At 48.8% G+C, this 16,912-nt stretch overlaps 1 protein-coding gene across 3 annotated transcripts in view; it reads right to left on the bottom strand.

Annotated features, from left to right (window-relative positions):
* Positions 1–16,912, bottom strand: part of OS9 (OS9 endoplasmic reticulum lectin) — a 175,273-nt gene that overhangs the window by 82,804 nt on the left and 75,557 nt on the right. For all 3 annotated transcript variants that reach the window (XM_075337094.1, XM_075337096.1, XM_075337095.1), the window contains one exon: positions 14,874–14,919. In XM_075337094.1, the coding sequence (XP_075193209.1) occupies positions 14,874–14,919 (46 nt within the window). The remainder of the gene's footprint in view (positions 1–14,873; positions 14,920–16,912) is intronic.

Here is a 16,912-nt window from a genome sequence, read left to right as displayed (position 1 = left end):
GTGGCAACGACCCCTTGGGACAATCCTGAAGACGTTAGGATCCAGGACTCAATGGCCACACAGTCAGGTTCAGGGCCGCAGAATTCCGATGGAAAAACGGCCCTTGGGACAGTAAGTCTGGTCGGTCTGGGAGTGCCCACGGTTGGCCGACCGTGAGCTGCCACAGATCCGGATACCACGCCCTCCTCGGCCAGTCTGGGGCGACAAGTATGACGCGGCTGCAATCGGATCTGATCTTGCGTAGCACTCTGGGCAAGAGTGCCAGAGGTGGAAACACATAAGGGAGCCGGAACTGCGACCAATCTTGCACTAGGGCGTCTGCCGCCAGCGCTCTTTGATCGCGAGACCGTGCCATGAAGGTTGGGACCTTGTTGTTGTGCCGTGACGCCATTAGGTCGACGTCCGGCACCCCCCAGCGGCGACAGATTTCCTGAAACACGTCTGGGTGAAGGGACCATTCCCCTGCGTCCATGCCCTGGCGACTGAGGAAGTCTGCTTCCCAGTTTTCTACGCCGGGGATGTGAACTGCGGATATGGTGGAGGCTGTGGCTTCCACCCACATCAGAATCCGCCGGACTTCCTGGAAGGCTTGCCGACTGCGTGTCCCCCCTTGGTGATTGATGTATGCCACCGCTGTGGAGTTGTCCGACTGAATTCGGATCTGCCTTCCTTCCAGCCACTGCTGGAAGGCTAGTAGGGCAAGATACACTGCTCTGATTTCCAGAACATTGATCTGAAGGGTGGACTCCTGCTGAGACCACGTACCCTGAGCCCTGTGGTGGAGAAAGACTGCTCCCCACCCTGACAGACTCGCGTCTGTCGTGACCACCGCCCAAGACGGTGGTAGGAAGGATCTTCCCTGTGATAATGAGGTGGGAAGGAGCCACCACTGCAGAGAGTCTTTGGCCGTCTGGGAAAGGGAGACTTTCCTGTCCAGGGATGTTGACTTCCCGTCCCATTGGCGGAGAATGTCCCATTGAAGTGGACGCAGATGAAACTGCGCAAACGGAACCGCCTCTATCGCCGCCACCATCTTCCCGAGGAAGTGCATGAGGCGTCTTAAGGAGTGCGGCTGACTTTGAAGGAGAGCCTGCACCCCAGTCTGTAGAGACCGCTGCTTGTCCAGCGGAAGCTTCACTATCGCTGAGAGAGTATGAAACTCCATGCCAAGATACGTTAGTGATTGGGTCGGTGACAGATTTGACTTTGGGAAGTTGATGATCCACCCGAACGCCTGGAGAGTCTCCAGTGCAACATTCAGGCTGAGTTGGCATGCCTCTTGAGAGGGTGCCTTGACCAGTAGATCGTCCAAGTAAGGGATCACAGAGTGTCCGTGAGAGTGCAAGACTGCTACCACTGCCGCCATGATCTTGGTGAACACCCGAGGGGCTGTCGCCAGACCAAATGGCAGAGCTACGAACTGAAGATGGTCGTCTCCTATCACGAAGCGTAGAAAGCATTGGTGCTCTGTAGCAATCGGCACGTGGAGATAAGCATCTTTGATGTCTATTGATGCTAGGAAATCTCCTTGAGACATTGAGGCAATGACTGAGCGGAGGGATTCCATCCGGAACCGCCTGGCGTTCACATGCTTGTTGAGCAGTTTTAGGTCCAGAACAGGACGGAAGGAGCCGTCCTTTTTTGGAACCACAAAGAGATTGGAGTAAAATCCTCGCCCCCGTTCCTGAGGGGGGACAGGGATCACGACTCCTTCTGCTCTTAGAGAGTCCACCGCCTGCAGCAGGGCATCTGCTCGGTTGGGGTGTGGGGAGGTTCTGAAGAACCGAAGTGGAGGCCGAGAACTGAACTCGATTCTGTACCCGCGAGACAGAATGTCTGTTACCCACCGGTCTTTGACCTGTGACAGCCAAATGTCGCAAAAGCGGGAGAGCCTGCCACCGACCGAGGATGCGGAGGGAGGAGGCCGAAAGTCATGAGGTAGCCGCTTTGGAAGCGGTTCCTCCATTTGCTTTCCTGGGGCGTGAGTGAGCCCGCCAGGAATCTGAGCTCCCTTGTTCTTTCTGAGTCCTTTTGGACGAGGAGAATTGGGCCTTGCCCGAGCCTCGAAAGGACCGAAACCTCGACTGCCACTTTTTCTGTTGAGGTTTACTTGCTCTGGGCTGTGGTAAGGAAGAGTCCTTACCCTTGGACTGTTTTATGATTTCAGCCAATGGCTCACCAAACAGTCTGTCTCTAGATAATGGCAAGCTGGTTAAGCATTTTTTGGAACCAGCATCTGCTTTCCAGTCCTTTAACCACAAGGCTCTGCGCAAAACCACAGAATTGGCGGACGCCATAGCGGTACGGCTCGTAGATTCTAGGACAGCATTGATAGCATAGGTCGCAAACGCAGACATTTGCGAAGTTAGGGACGCCACTTGCGGCACTGCTGGATGTATGAAAGCATCCACCTGTGCTAAACCAGCTGAAATAGCTTGGAGTGCCCACACGGCCGCGAATGCAGGAGCAAACGACGCGCCGATAGCTTCATAGACAGATTTCAACCAAAGGTCCATCTGTCTGTCGTTGGCATCTTTAAGTGAAGCGCCATCCTCTACTGCGACTATGGATCTAGCCGCAAGCTTGGAAATTGGGGGATCCACCTTTGGACACTGGGTCCAGCGTTTGGCCACCTCAGAGGGAAAAGGATAACGGGTATCCTTAGAACGTTTAGAGAAACGCTTGTCTGGATGAGCGTCGTGTTTCTGGATCGATTCTCTGAAGTCAGAGTGGTCCAAAAAAGCACTTAATTTACGCTTGGGATATAGGAAATGGAACTTCTCCTGCTGTGCAGCTGCCTCCTCTGCAGAAGGGGCTGGGGGAGAAATATCCAACAGTCTATTAATTGCCGAAATAAGGTCATTAACCATGGCGTCACCATCAGGGGCATCCAGATTGAGAGGGGCCTCAGGATTAGAATCCTGATCACCGTCCTCAGTCTCATCACAGAGAGACTCTTGTCGCTGAGACCCTGAGCAGTGAGATGACGTGGAGGGTCTTTCCCAGCGAGCTCGCTTAGGCTGCCTGGGACTGTCATCTGAGTCAGAGACTTCAGCCTGTGATGCTTGAGACCCCCCTGAAGTACGGATTAGTTCCAACTGAGGGGGACCGGAGAGCATAGACACAGCAGTGTCCATGGTCTGAGCAACTGGCCTGGACTGCAAGGTCTCCAGGATTTTTGCCATAGTCACAGACATTTTATCAGCAAAAACTGCAAAGTCTGTCCCCGTCACCGGGGCAGGGTTCACAGGCGTCTCTGCCTGGGCCACTACCACCATAGGCTCTGGCTGACGAAGTGCCACTGGGACTGAACATTGCACACAATGAGAGTCGTTGGAGCCTGCTGGTAGATTAGCCCCACATGCAGTACAAACAGTGTACACAGCCTGTGCCTTGGCACCCTTGCGTTTTGCGGATGACATGTTGCTGCCTCCTCAGAGCAGTACAGGGTGTCCAGCCAAGAAGCGACCTTACAGTGCAACTATATATATATATGGTACCAAGAAAAAAGTACACTAATATAACACTGAGGCATTAGTGGGGCCAGCACTAAAGTGCAGCTTACCGCCCGCTTAGGAGCGGGTGTGTGGTCGCCGAAATCCCTTTAGTCTGGGTCTCCCAGAGCCTGCTGCCTTTCCCCAGCCAAACCGCTTGTGTAATGGCTGCCGGCGTCCTTGTGGAGAGGGGGGGCGGGCCCTGGGCGTATACAGACGAAGAGCGGGAAGCCTGCTTCCCACTGTGCCTAGTGAGAGGGCTGGAGCATGTAAATAAAGCTCCAGCCCTCGGCGCTGCCAATTGAGCAGCGTCTCTCCCCTACCCTGATTGACAGGGTGGGGGCGGGAACGAAGCGGCGCTAGGCCGCAGAAGCCGGGGGCTAAAGTTAGAAGCGCCACCGCCGTAAAAGCGCGGTCGGCGCAAAGTCCCCGGCGCACCACAAGTCGCAGCTGCGCCGCCGCTCCAGTAGCGGTCGGCGCAGTAGTTCCCAACATGTAACGTCACTCAGCAAAGCTGCAGTGACCTAACCCCAGCGCACAGCGCTACTGTCCCCGGCGCACTATAACACTCAGCAAGCCTTGAGAGTGTCCGTACCTGCCGGGGACACAGAGTACCTGAAAGTTGCAGGGCCTTGTCCCTGAACGGCACTCCCGCTCCAAATCCAGCAGGTTCTCTGGGTCTGTGGATGGAGCCCGGCCCCAGGGCTTGGGGGCCGGCAAGATCCCACTTCCACAGAGCCCTCCAGGGGATGTGGAAGGAAAACAGCATGTGGGCTCCAGCCTCTGTACCAGCAATAGGTACCTCAACCTTACAAGCACCACCGCGGGTGAGAAGGGAGCATGCTGGGGGCCCCATATGGGCCCTCTTTTCTTCCATCCGATATAGCCAGCAGCTACTGCTGACTACAAACAGTGGAGCTATGCGTGGATGTCTGACCTCCTTCGCACAAAGCAGAAAACTGGTGAGCCAGTGATCCCACTGGGGGTGTATAGCCAGAAGGGGAGGGGCCTTACACTTTTTAGTGTAATTGCTTTGTGTGGCCTCCGGAGGCAGTGCTATACACCCAATCGTCTGGGTCTCCCAATAGAGCGCCGAAGAAAAGTAATTATGCAACTTAAAGGGAACTTGTCAGGTGTAATATGCATATTACTAATCCCTGCCCAACTGTCCCTGTATACACTAGCATAGATAAGAAAATACTTTTTCTAAAGATCTGTTTATCTTATCGTATGCTAATGAGTGCAGGGATTTAGTCTCCTGGGTGTTTGTTCCCCTGGCTAGTCGCCCCCATTGGCATGTTAGTACAGCCCCGTGGGTGTGCTAACATGCTAATGAATACTCAGTGTCACAGGATGATCTCTCACCTGTCCGCTGCCATCACCCCCCCAACGGGGGATTTCGGCTCAATGCACATGACCTCGGATTGTGGGTCATGCGCACTATGAAGCCGGGTGTACACGTCCTGGCTTCAAACTGAATTAGAGAGAGAGGGGAGCCAGCACGATCTGAAAATGGCATGCATCATATAAAAAGTGCAAATTCAAAGATTTATTCCAACTGTACTGTAATATAAATGAGATTTTTAGCAAATAATTGATCAATTCTTTGAGCCACCCCTGCCAACGTCACGGCAAATCTCAATAGGGGGGTCCTACTCTATATTCTGTATTTCATGTGCCATGCGGCCTCCTAGATAAAGTTAAAAGCAGAACCATAATGGAGCACACATACCTGTAACCTGTATATAGCCGCTTCCATGTTGCAAAAAAGGCAATTGTGGCTAGAGACCAGCCCAGGTCCCAGCATGTGGAGCAAGCTCTACACATACCAGGGCTATATCAGAACTGACCCTCCCAGTGCCAGACAGCAACCATTGATAAAGGCGGACCAGATCCAAGTATGGTGCTTAATTAGCAATGCCTGTGGAAAGGGTGAGGCAACTGAATGTGTACAGCTACCAACAGGAGGAATATATTGCAAACCAAGATCAGGCATGCATAGCATGGTGGTGACCAGCCACCAGACATTTGTAGCATAACTACAACCAAATGAATTTTCACTTTTTATATGATGCATGCCAATTTCAGATCGTGCTGGTTCCCTTTTTTTCTCTGTTATGACTGTAGTTATGCTACAATTCTGGTGACTGACCATCACCATACCATGCACGCCTGATTTTGGTTTAAAATGTATTCCTCCTGTTTGTAGCTGTTCAGATTCAGTTACCTCACCCCTTTCCACAGGCAATGCTAATTAAGCACCATTCTTGGATCTGGTCCGCCTTTATCAATGGTTGCTGTTTGGCACTGGGAGGATCAGTTCTGATATAGTCCTGGTATGTGTAGAGCTTGCTCCACATGCTGGGACCTGGGCTAGTCTCTATCCACAAGTGCCTTTTTTGCAACATGGAAGCGGCTATATACAGGTTGCAGGTATGTGTGCTCCATTATGGTTCTGCTTTAAACTTTATCTAGGAGGCCGCATGGCACATGAAATACAGAATATAGAGTAGGACCCCCCTATTGAGATTTGCCGTGACGTTGGCAGGGTTGGCTCAAAAAATTGATTATTTGCTAAAAATCTCATTTTTTTTTTTATTATAGTACAGTTGGAATATATCTCTGAATTTTCACTTTTTATATGATGCATGCCAATTTCAGATCGTGCTGGTTCCCCTTTTTTTCTTCAAACTGAATTAGTGCGCATGACCCAAACTCCAGGTTCATGCGCACGGAGCCGAAATCCCCCGTCAGGCGGTGATGGCAGCGGAGAGGTGAGTGAGACCATCCTCTGACGCTGCAAATTCATTAATATGTTAGTACACCCACAGGGGCGTACTAACATGCTAATGAGGGCCGACTGGCCGGGGAACTAACGCCCAGGGGGCTACTGCCCTTGCTCATTAGCATACGATATAAGATCTTTAGAAATACCTTTTCTAAAGATCCCCTTATCTAGGCTAATGTATACAGGGACAGTTAAGCAGGGATTAGCAATATGCACCCAGAACTGCTCGTGGTGCTGGGTGCATATTGCACCTGACAGGTTCCCTTTAAAGTTTAGACACAGTAGCACCCTTCTATATCTTGGACAATGCAGACAGTTTCAAGAGGAGTGCCCAGCCATACTTTTAGGAAGGAGTCGTCCATTGTAGCGAATAAGAAAATAATCATGATTTTAAATGAGAAAATGCTGGTGGGTTTAGTGTCTGGTGCTTCTGCGCTTGTTCTGCTGAATCTATCACACAACAGACGGAGCAGTTGAACTGTTATTCTTCCTTAGACAGGAGAGGTGCAATCACTGCCAAGAAAGGGGAGGCTCCCCACTATAGAGGCCTCTACTGAGCATGTGCGACCTGTCTGAGCACTAGAGGATAAAACTATGGGAAAACGGTTAGGAAACAGCGGGACACACAGGTTTTCAGTGGGTAATATCTACAGTATTGAGCAGTTTGGGAAATTGATTTGCCCTTTTTTTTTTCCCCCAGTTGGGAGTTTAATCTCTTTACCCTTGGGTAACTTTCAGGCTTTATTTTTTGCTCCCCTTCTTCCAAGAGCCATAACTTGTTTATTTTATTGTCAATCTTGCCATAGGAGGGCTAATTTTTTGAAGGATGAGTTGTACTTTTGAATGAAACCAGTAGTTTTACCATATAGTGTGCTGGGAAAAGGAAAAAAAAAATCCAAGTACAGTGAAATTGCAAAAAAAACGCAATTGCATTTATTGTTTTGGCGGTATTTTATTCCCCGTGTTCACAATATGGTAAAGCTGATGCGTCCATATAATGCCTCAGGTCGGTGTGAGTTCGTAGTTACAAAACATATATACTTTTATCTAATTTGTGAAAAAAAAAATTCAGAAGTTTGTCAAAAAAAAAAAAGTTGCGCTTTTGGCGCCATTTTCCGCGATCCGTAGCGTTTTGACTTTTCGGGAGCTGGAGCTCAGTGACTGCCTATTTTTTGCGTCTCAAGCTGATGTTTTTAAGGATACCACGTTTGCGCAGAGGCGATGTTTTGATCATGTTATTGCATTTTAATGCAATATTGTGGCGACCACAAAACATAATTTTGGAGTTTGGAATTACCAATCAGGTTAATTGATTTTATATTTTGGGCATATCTGAAAGCAGCAATACCAAATATATGTATATATTTTTTATTGGTTTATTTTCAATGGGGCGAATGGGGGGGTGATTTGAACTTTAAAGTTTTTTTTATATTTAAAAAAAAAAAATAAAATAATAATTTTTCCACATTTATGTATTTCACTAATCCCCCAGGGAACTTTATGGATCAGCAGTCTGATTGCTTGTGCATTTCTTAAATCAGACCTGCACAACTCTGATCAGCAAAAATGTATTGTTCCTTTAAGAGCCGCCGCTCTGTCGGCTCTTATAGGAACGTCATAATCACATCAGGGGTAGTCACATGAGCCCGAGAGCTTCCATGACAACCATAGTCTCCCCTTGATCACGTCACGGGCCCACCAATGGCAGCGGGGGAACGGTGTGATTCCCATCGCGGCCATTTAAATTGTGCTGTCACATTCTGACAGCGCGATCTAAAGTGGCAAGCAGTCGCAGATGGATCGCAGATCCACCCACACCTGTTAGCCCCACGTGTGCTGATCAAATCAGCGGACATGTGTGCGGATCACCGCAGTAGTCAGCGGTGATTACAGCGACACGACCAATGAGCACGTTATTGATCATAAAGGGGGGGGGGGGGGGGGAGAATTCATCGGGAAAAGCCGAGGCGAAGCGCTAGAATTGGTGCACTTCATGATGCTCCCCTTTTGGGGTGGCTGGGGGCTGGTATTTTTAGGTTGGGAAGGAGCCAATAACCGTGGACCTTCCCAGGCTGATAATATTAGCCCTCAGCTTCCTCCTTTACCTTTGCTTGTTTCATAAAATAAGGCGGACCCCACGTTTTTTCTTTTCATTTATGTACCTTTTTTTTCCTCTGACGCCTCATTGGGGGACACAGGACCATGGGTGTTATGCTGCCTATCCATAGGAGGACACTAAGTAGATGCAAAAGCATAGCTCCTCCTCTGCAGTATACACCCCCTGGCTGAGCCAGGCAGTCTCAGTTTTAGCTTAGTGTCTGTAGGAGGCACTTCCTTTCAAGGTTTGTTATTTTTTGAGGGCGACTGTTTCCTTTTGGGACCGATCTCCCACTACCATCAACGGGCGGGAACGTGAAGTGTTGCCTACACGTACCCCCTCCCGCGACGCTGGATCCTGGGGCTGGACGACTGGTTCCATAGACACCGATTTTCCAAAGCCCAGGGCAGAAGCACAATTCCTCAGCCCCTCTTTGCAGGCTCTGAGTTGAATAAGGCACAGTTGTGACCGGATACAGCAAGCTGACTCTGCTACTGTCACTGCCTGGATTGAAGCAGTGTTTAAGGTGAGATCCCCCCTGACTGGTTTCCCAGACAAAGGGAGAAAAGGCTGTGCAGGAAAGGCTCCCAGGGCTGAATATACAGTATTTATTATGAGAAAGTCCCTGGCTAATGCAAGGAAGAGAGCCACCAAGAATCCTGAACACAGTGTTAACTTTTCCCTAGCTTGCTGGCTGGAAAAGGGGGGGGTGGGTCGGAGTTCCTCCTGTTTGCAAACTCCTGCACAGAATTTCCCGGTGGCAGGGGGGAGGGGGTGGCTAGAGAATCACAGAGCTCAGGGACTCGCACTGTTTATTATCTGCTCTGCTTCTTTCATCTAGCAGAAAAGCTGGCTGATAACCACCAGTGACACCCTGTGTGCTGACTAGAGGGAGAGGGAGGAAAACTATTAGAAGCCCCTTTCACCATTTTGAACTACCCACAGCGGGGGGGGCGCACACCGACTACTTCTTCGCGCTCTTTTAGCGCTAAGCCCCGCAACCCCCCCCCCCTAGGAAAGCGTGGGAAGATCTCCAGCCATCGGCTGATTCTGGTAAGGTGCTGATCACTGTTCATTGATCACTGATCACTCTGCTGAGCATTGCTCCCCCTCCCAGCATACTCCTATCAAGAGGGCTAAGGCTCACATAGTCTATTATTCAGCCAGCACTGCCTGCCATGTTGAGCTACCACAAAAACACACCTCTTCTCTCAGAGTCCTGTGCCCCTATAGCCCTCCAAGACTCCCCTGCCACCACCGCCGCAACCGTCAAGCCCAGAGCCTAGGGCTCCCAGCCCACCGGAATGGGCACAGTTTCTGTCCCAATCCATGGAAAAAACGGTCACAGAACCTGGTGCTGGCTATGCAATGTCGTATTCCACACCCTTCTGGGTCTGGGTCCCTGGACGGAACGCAGCCTGAGGATACCCCTATGGAGGATCCTTCTGAGGTAATCTGGGCACATGCTTCATCGGTTGCAAGGATCAGGAAAAGAGCACACGGCCGGGTGTCTCCAGCGGGCTCTCCCTCGGGAGCACACAGGGCAGGCTCTCCCACACGCTTCACGGCTTCTGAAGAGCTGGAGGAGGGAGAATGCTGTTTGTACCAGGAGGATTCCTTGGTTTCATCCTCTCCAGATGATCAAACTGCAATAGACTCCCTTATAGCAGCAGTCAACCAAACTCTGCATGTGGCGGATCCCCCATCCACTACCACTGACCATGCGGTCTCCTTTAAGAGGGCAAGGAAACCCCAAAAGGTTTTTGCTGATCACCCAGAGTTTCAGGATATCCTCACAAAGCAAAGGGAGAAGCCTGACAGGCGCTTCGGTAACCGAAAACTCATGGACTCCCGGTACCCTTTTGCCTCACCTGCCCCTAAGGGCTGGGCCGATCCGCCCTCGGTCGACCCCCAGGTCTCCCGCCTTACCACAAAGATGCTCCTGTCTTTACCCGATGGTTCCTCCATCAAGGACCCGACAGACAGACAGGTGGAGCACTTCGCCCACTCTGCTTTTGAGGCTGCGGGTTCCTCCCTCTCGCCCTCCTTTGCCTCTGTGTGGGTCGCAAAGGCGATCTCAGTCTGGGCAGAATCCATTAACACTTCGCTTAAGGAATCCCAGTTCACTCATACCTTCACAGAGGTAACAGCTCAAATTGCCGCTGCGGCGGAGTACCTCATGCAGGCCTCCATGGACGCTGCTACCTGCGCAGCGTTTGCTGCCTCAAATACCATAGCCATCCGTAGAGCTCTCTGGCTCCGACAATGGCGAGCGGCCTCTGCCTCCAAGAAGTCTCTCACGGGCCTCCCCTTTTTTCCAGACCGATTGTTTGGCGAACGTCTGGACAAGCTCATTTCTGACGCCACGGGAGGAAAGAGTACCTCCCTCCCCCAGCTGAAGTCCAGGACGTCCTTCACCAGACGTCCATAGTCCTCGTTCCGCTCCTTCCAGAACGCATTTGGTTGGTCGACACCCCGTGCTGTCCACGCCACCAGCCGCGGACTACGCAGGGACCGACCTTCTCAGCTCTCCCTGAAACCTACTTCGTTATGGCAGCCTAGACCGAAACAGTCCAGGACTAGGGAGACTTGGCCTCGACGTTTCCCCCCCTCATGACTCCTTCGGCGCCCCGGAAGACACACTCATTGTAGGAGGTAGACTGCGGCTCTTCCAACACATCTGGGCTGCCGCCTCAGACGACAAATGGGTGCGAGACCTTGTGTCTTCCGGTTACCACATAGAATTTCGGACCCGACCCCCGAGTCGGTTCTAACAGCAGGAGTGATAATTCCTGTCCCAGACGACGAGAAGACGTTCAGGGGTTTTTTATTCCAACCTCTTTGTGGTCCACAAAAAGGATGGGTCAGTTTGACCCATCCTGGACCTCAAACACCTAAACAAGCATGTGCACGTACGGAGATTCAGAATGGAGTCCCTAAGGTTTATTATTGCATCCATGGTCGAAGGGGAATTCCTCGCATCCATAGACATCAAGGACGCGTACCTGCACATACCCATCGCCCCAGATCACCAAAAGTTCCTCCGCTTTGCAATTCAGGACTCCCACGTTCAATTCGTAGCTCTACCCTTCGGCCTTGCCACCGCACCAAGGGTCTTCACCAAAGTCATGGCGGCCGCCATGAGCGTCCTTCACGCCAGGGGAGTGGTCGTTCTTCCTTACTTGGACGACCTCCTCATCAAGGCCCCCTCCTTCCGCGACTGCTCAACCAGCGTACAGATCACTGTGGACACCCTATCCCGCTTAGGGTGGCTAGTGAATCTAGACAAATCATCTCCGGTCCCATCACGATCCTTCACCTTCCTGGGCATGTCCCTGGACACCCGTCGGGGCTTGATCCTTCTCTCTCAGGACAAGGCGATCGCTCTTCAACGAGCGGTACGCTGCCTTCTACGTACTCAGTCTCGCTCCATTCGATTCAGCATGAAAGTGCTCAGCAGGATGGTGGCGGCTATGGAAGCAGTACCTTTTTGCTCAACTGCACCTCCGCCCACTGCAGCTAGCCCTTCTAGCGGCCTGGGACAAGAGTCCCTTCTCCCTGGACAGACATCTTCACCTGACGCCTTCAGTCAGGTACGCACTCCGCTGGTGGCTTCGGTCCTCATCCCTATCAAAAGGGGAGATCTTTTCTCCCAGTGAACTGGCTGGTCCTGACCACGGACTCCAGCCTCCTAGGCTGGGGAGCAGTGTACCGGCACCACACTGCTCAAGGACGCTGGACGCCCCAGGAGTCTTCCCTACCCATAAACACCCTGGAACTCTGCGCGATCTTCCTCGCGCTCAAAGCGTTCTGCCCTCTGCTAGCGGGTCGTCAGATTCGAGTCCAATCGGACAATGCGACACCTGTAGCCTATATCAATCGGCAGGGAGGCACCCGCAGCAAAGCGGATTATCTCGAGGCCCACAAAATACTCAGCTGGGCCGAGTCGACGGGATCAGTGATATCAGCGGTACACATACCGGGGGTAGAGAACTGGGCAGCAGACTTTCCAAGTCGCCAAGGCCTGGCCGCCGGAGAATGGTCTCTCCACCCAGATGTGTTTCTACACATCTGCACTCGCTGGGGCACACCAGACGTGGACCTAATGGCCTCAAGGTTGAATGCAAAGGTACCCGCGTTCATAGCCAGGTCACGCGACCCGCAGTCCATCGGCGCGGATGCTCTAGTCTGCCCCTGGCACCACTTCCACCTGCCTTACATATTTCCACCTCTACCCCTGCTGCCGCGGGTGATCAGGAAGATCAAGGCAGAGGGAGTCCCGGTGATACTGATAGCACCGGACTGGCCCAGGTGCGCCTGGTACGCCGAATTAGTACAAATGCTCACAGACGCACCGTGGCGCCTTCCAGACATCCCAGACTTGCTGACCCAAGGGCCCATTTCCCATCAGAACTCCAGAGCCTTGAAGCTGACGGCATGGCCATTGAGACCTGGGTATTAACAAGAGCGGGATTCTCCCCCGCTGTTATTTCCACCATGATCAGCACCCGAAAGCCTGCTTCATCCCGCATTTACCACCGTACGTGGATAATCTTCCTTTCATGGTGCAGAGAAACTAACGTCCAGCCTATGCCTCTGGCCATCCCCAGAATTCTCGACTTTCTACAGTCTGGCTTGCAAGCGGGGTTGGCTCTCGGTTCCCTTAAAGGGCAGGTCTCAGCACTCTCAATCTTCTACCAATGCCGCCTGGCTCAAAAACAGCAAGTCAAGACCTTCCTTCAGGGCGTTTCCCATCTAGTTCACCCGTACAAACGGCCGCTGGACCCATGGGACCTCAATCTCGTTGTGGACGGTCTCCAGAGGTCTCCCTTTGAACCCCTCAAGGAATCCTCCCTTGCTCTTCTGTCCTGGAAGGTAACATTCCTGGTGGCAATTACGTCCATCAGTCGGGTTTCGGAGCTAGCAGCACTCTCTTGCCGCGAGCCTTTTCTGATTTTTCACCAGGACAAGGTGGTTCTGCGCCCCCTTCCGGATTTCCTTCCAAAAGGTTCTTACCCAGTTTCATTTGAACGAGGACATTGTTCTGTCTTCCTTTTGTCCACACCCAGTTCATAGGGTGGAAAGGTCTCTGCATTCGTTAGACCTCGTCAGAGCTCTCAGATATTACATATCCAGGACAGCCCCCTTTAGGAAAACGGACTCTTTGTTCGTCATTCCTGAGGGGCCTAAGAAGGGACAGGCAGCTTCAAAAGGCGACTCTGGCTCGCTGGATTCGCTCTGCGATCCAGGAAGTCTACCGCCTGCAACTCAAGCCCATTCCTAGTGGGCTGCGGGCTCATTCCACACGAGCAGTTGGCGCTTCGTGGGCCATTCGGCATCAGGCTTCAGTGGAACAGGTGTGTAAGGCTGCAACCTGGTCTAGCCTACATACGTTTTCAAAGCATTACAGAGTCCATACCCAGGTTTCAACTGAGGCAAATCTGGGTAGGAAAATTCTGCAAACGGCAGTAGAGCACCTCTCTCCGTAGGCGCTCCAGGCTGTCTGGGACTGGTTCCTAGTCCTTGGGTTGTGTTGTCTTGTTTTTATGTTTCCCACCCATGGACTGCTTCAGGACGTCCCATGGTCCTGTGTCCCCCAATGAGGCATCAGAGAAAAACGGATTTTTGTGTACTCACCGTAAAATCGTTTTCTCTTAGCCATCATTGGGGGACACAGCACCCACCCTGTTGCCCTGCTTCTCTCAGTACCTTATTTGGTTTTGACTCTTCTTTTCTCATGTTCCTCTGCTTTTTTTCCTCCTACTGCTTGTGTACTAAAACTGAGACTGCCTGGCCCGGCCAGGGGGTGTATACTGCAGAGGAGGAGCTATGCTTTTGCATCTACTTAGTGTCCTCGTATGGATAGGCAGCATAACACCCAAGGTCCTATGTCCCCCAATGATGGCTAAGAGAAAAAGATTTTACGGTGAGTACACAAAATCCGTTTTTAATAAATTTATTTATTAAGTTAAAAAAAGCCTAAACAGCTGCAGAATAAAGTCCACATGAAAGGCACTAAAGGGTGCAAGTGTATAATATGTAGGTGGGGTTGTGATATTATATAGCTCCAGGATAGCCATCTAATATAAATCTATTATCTACACATTATATATGTAATATATAAAGATCTAGATAGAAGATCGAAAGATAAGATCGGTTTATTAATATGACATTATAGTACGTAAAAGTTAAAAATGCATTGTATACAGATAGTATCTATATGACAAACGTATGCCAAGTGGTGGAGGGAAAAAATAAAATAAAATAAAATATATATATATATATATATATATATATATATATATATAAATAATCAAACTCACATAGCATTCATGATATATGATATCATATATGCATTAAACTTGTCCCACTTTTCAGGATGAGAATTGGAGCGATTTTTTTTTTTTTTTTTTTTTTTTTTTTTATAGCATGTACCCCAAGAGCCAGGATCAAAGGTAGCACAGAGGAAGTGTATTTAACAAGAAGCACAAACCTGCTGTTCTTCCATCTGGAGCACTGAGACTGGGGATTGTTTCTTCCTAAAAAAAAAACAAACAAAAATTAGAATATGAAACCCAATTTCTTTTCAAAGTAAATGGTGCTGAGGTTTTTTGTTTTTAACCCTTCTAGGCTTGATCTGTAGATGTGACTGCATCTCCCGCATCTACCTCTGCGGTCACAGGGAGAAGAAAGTGCCATGACCACTGCAGCAATAGGTGAGCAGTTCTAAAAACCCTAGGTATCTCTCCCAATTCAGCTCCCAGGAAGACGCAGTAGGCAAAAAGTGCGTCAGAGCCCCCCAATACCCCAGGTTGTTTGGCCTATCTTGTCCTGTATCTCATCCCAGATCTCACACTCTGGGATTTTTTTCTTTTATCGTTGCTTTGGTCATTCTTCCCTTTGCTTGCTGGTTTCTTCACCAAGGCTTTCTAGCGGTCTCTCTATGCATTAGCAGTCCTGTTTTTTCTCATGTGTTCTGGCATATCTATATGTGAACACTGTGCAAAGACCTGTATAAATAGCTTTCAGCATAAGTATTACGTCTCACAAATATTTTGTGAATTAATAATTTTTTAGCATGTGATCATGCAGATATTTCTTCCTTTTTCGCATTATTCATCAATCAGTTATCTTTGATAATACACGCAAAGGATTTTGCCATCTAGCGGACATTGGAAGAATTAATGTCCTGTTCTTTCTAGCAGATTAGAAGCATCGATAGTGACTACGCACGATATCTATATAGTGGAACCTTGGTTAAGAGTAAATTTTTTTAAGAGCATTTTGCAAGACAAGCAAAGCTTTTTACAAATTTGTAACTTTGTTTAAGAGCAATGCTTTGCAAGAAGAGCAAATACTCACCGTGCACACTTCTGGTTCTGTCCGTTCACCGCGCTCTGGACGTAACTTTCTATACATATGTACTGTATACAGTATAACATTGTACAGTACAGTATATCAGTATATGCTATATAGCATGTCTATCAATTTGCATTTGTGGATACAGTATTGTACTTTCTTTCTGCAGTGCAGCACATTGCTTGTACTGTACCTCTCGCACACAAACAATTCTATTGTAAGCTAAAGTGCAGTTTAAATTTGGTTTAAATGCTTTTATTGTACAGTATTTTGTATTAGTGCACTGTACTAATTTTATATGAATACAGTACATTATTTTGTATCACTGTAATAAGTTTGTATAAATACAGTAAATGTTTTTGGGTTGTGGAACGAATTGTCTGTGTTTAAATTATTTCCAGTGGGAAAATTCGCTTTGATATAAGAGTAACTTTGTTTAAGAGCACACTCCCGGAACCAATTATGCTCGTAATCCAAGGTTCCACTGTAATATATATATATTTTTTTATATTAATTTTTTAAATTAATTTAATTAAGCAACAGCTTGTTGAAATAAAAATCTCTCTCTCTCATATATATATATATATATATATATATATATATATATATATATATATATATATATATATATATATATATATATATATATATATATATATATATATATATATATATACACACACATACATACATACATACATATACACACAAATATATTTACACACACACATATACATTATATATATATATATATATATATATATATATATATATATATATGAGAGGGATATGTATGTATGTATGTATGTATGTATGTATGTATGTATGTATGTATGTATGTATGTATGTATGAATGAATGAATGAATGAATGAATGAATGAATGAATGAATGTATGTATGTATGTATGTATGTATGTATGTATGTATGTATGTATGTATGTATGTATGTATGTATGGTGAGGTAGCGTGGTCGGCTGCGCAGCAGAAGACACGGGATCCAGGCATTAAGGTTCACAGCACACGGTTTAATGTCCAAACAAAAGTCCACAACAATATACATGTGCCTCTCCAGCAGAGAACTCAGGGAGTTCTGTTCACTCCCTCACACCCGGCACACCTGCCCTTGTTCCTGTTTCCATTTAACCCTTCCTTCAGCCTGTAGGGAAACAGCAT

Source organism: Anomaloglossus baeobatrachus, chromosome 2 (genome assembly GCF_048569485.1).
Source record: "Anomaloglossus baeobatrachus isolate aAnoBae1 chromosome 2, aAnoBae1.hap1, whole genome shotgun sequence".
Lineage (NCBI taxonomy): Eukaryota > Metazoa > Chordata > Amphibia > Anura > Aromobatidae > Anomaloglossus > Anomaloglossus baeobatrachus.
Note: the sequence above shows the minus strand (reverse complement) of the source record. Positions and strands in the feature narration are given on the sequence as shown.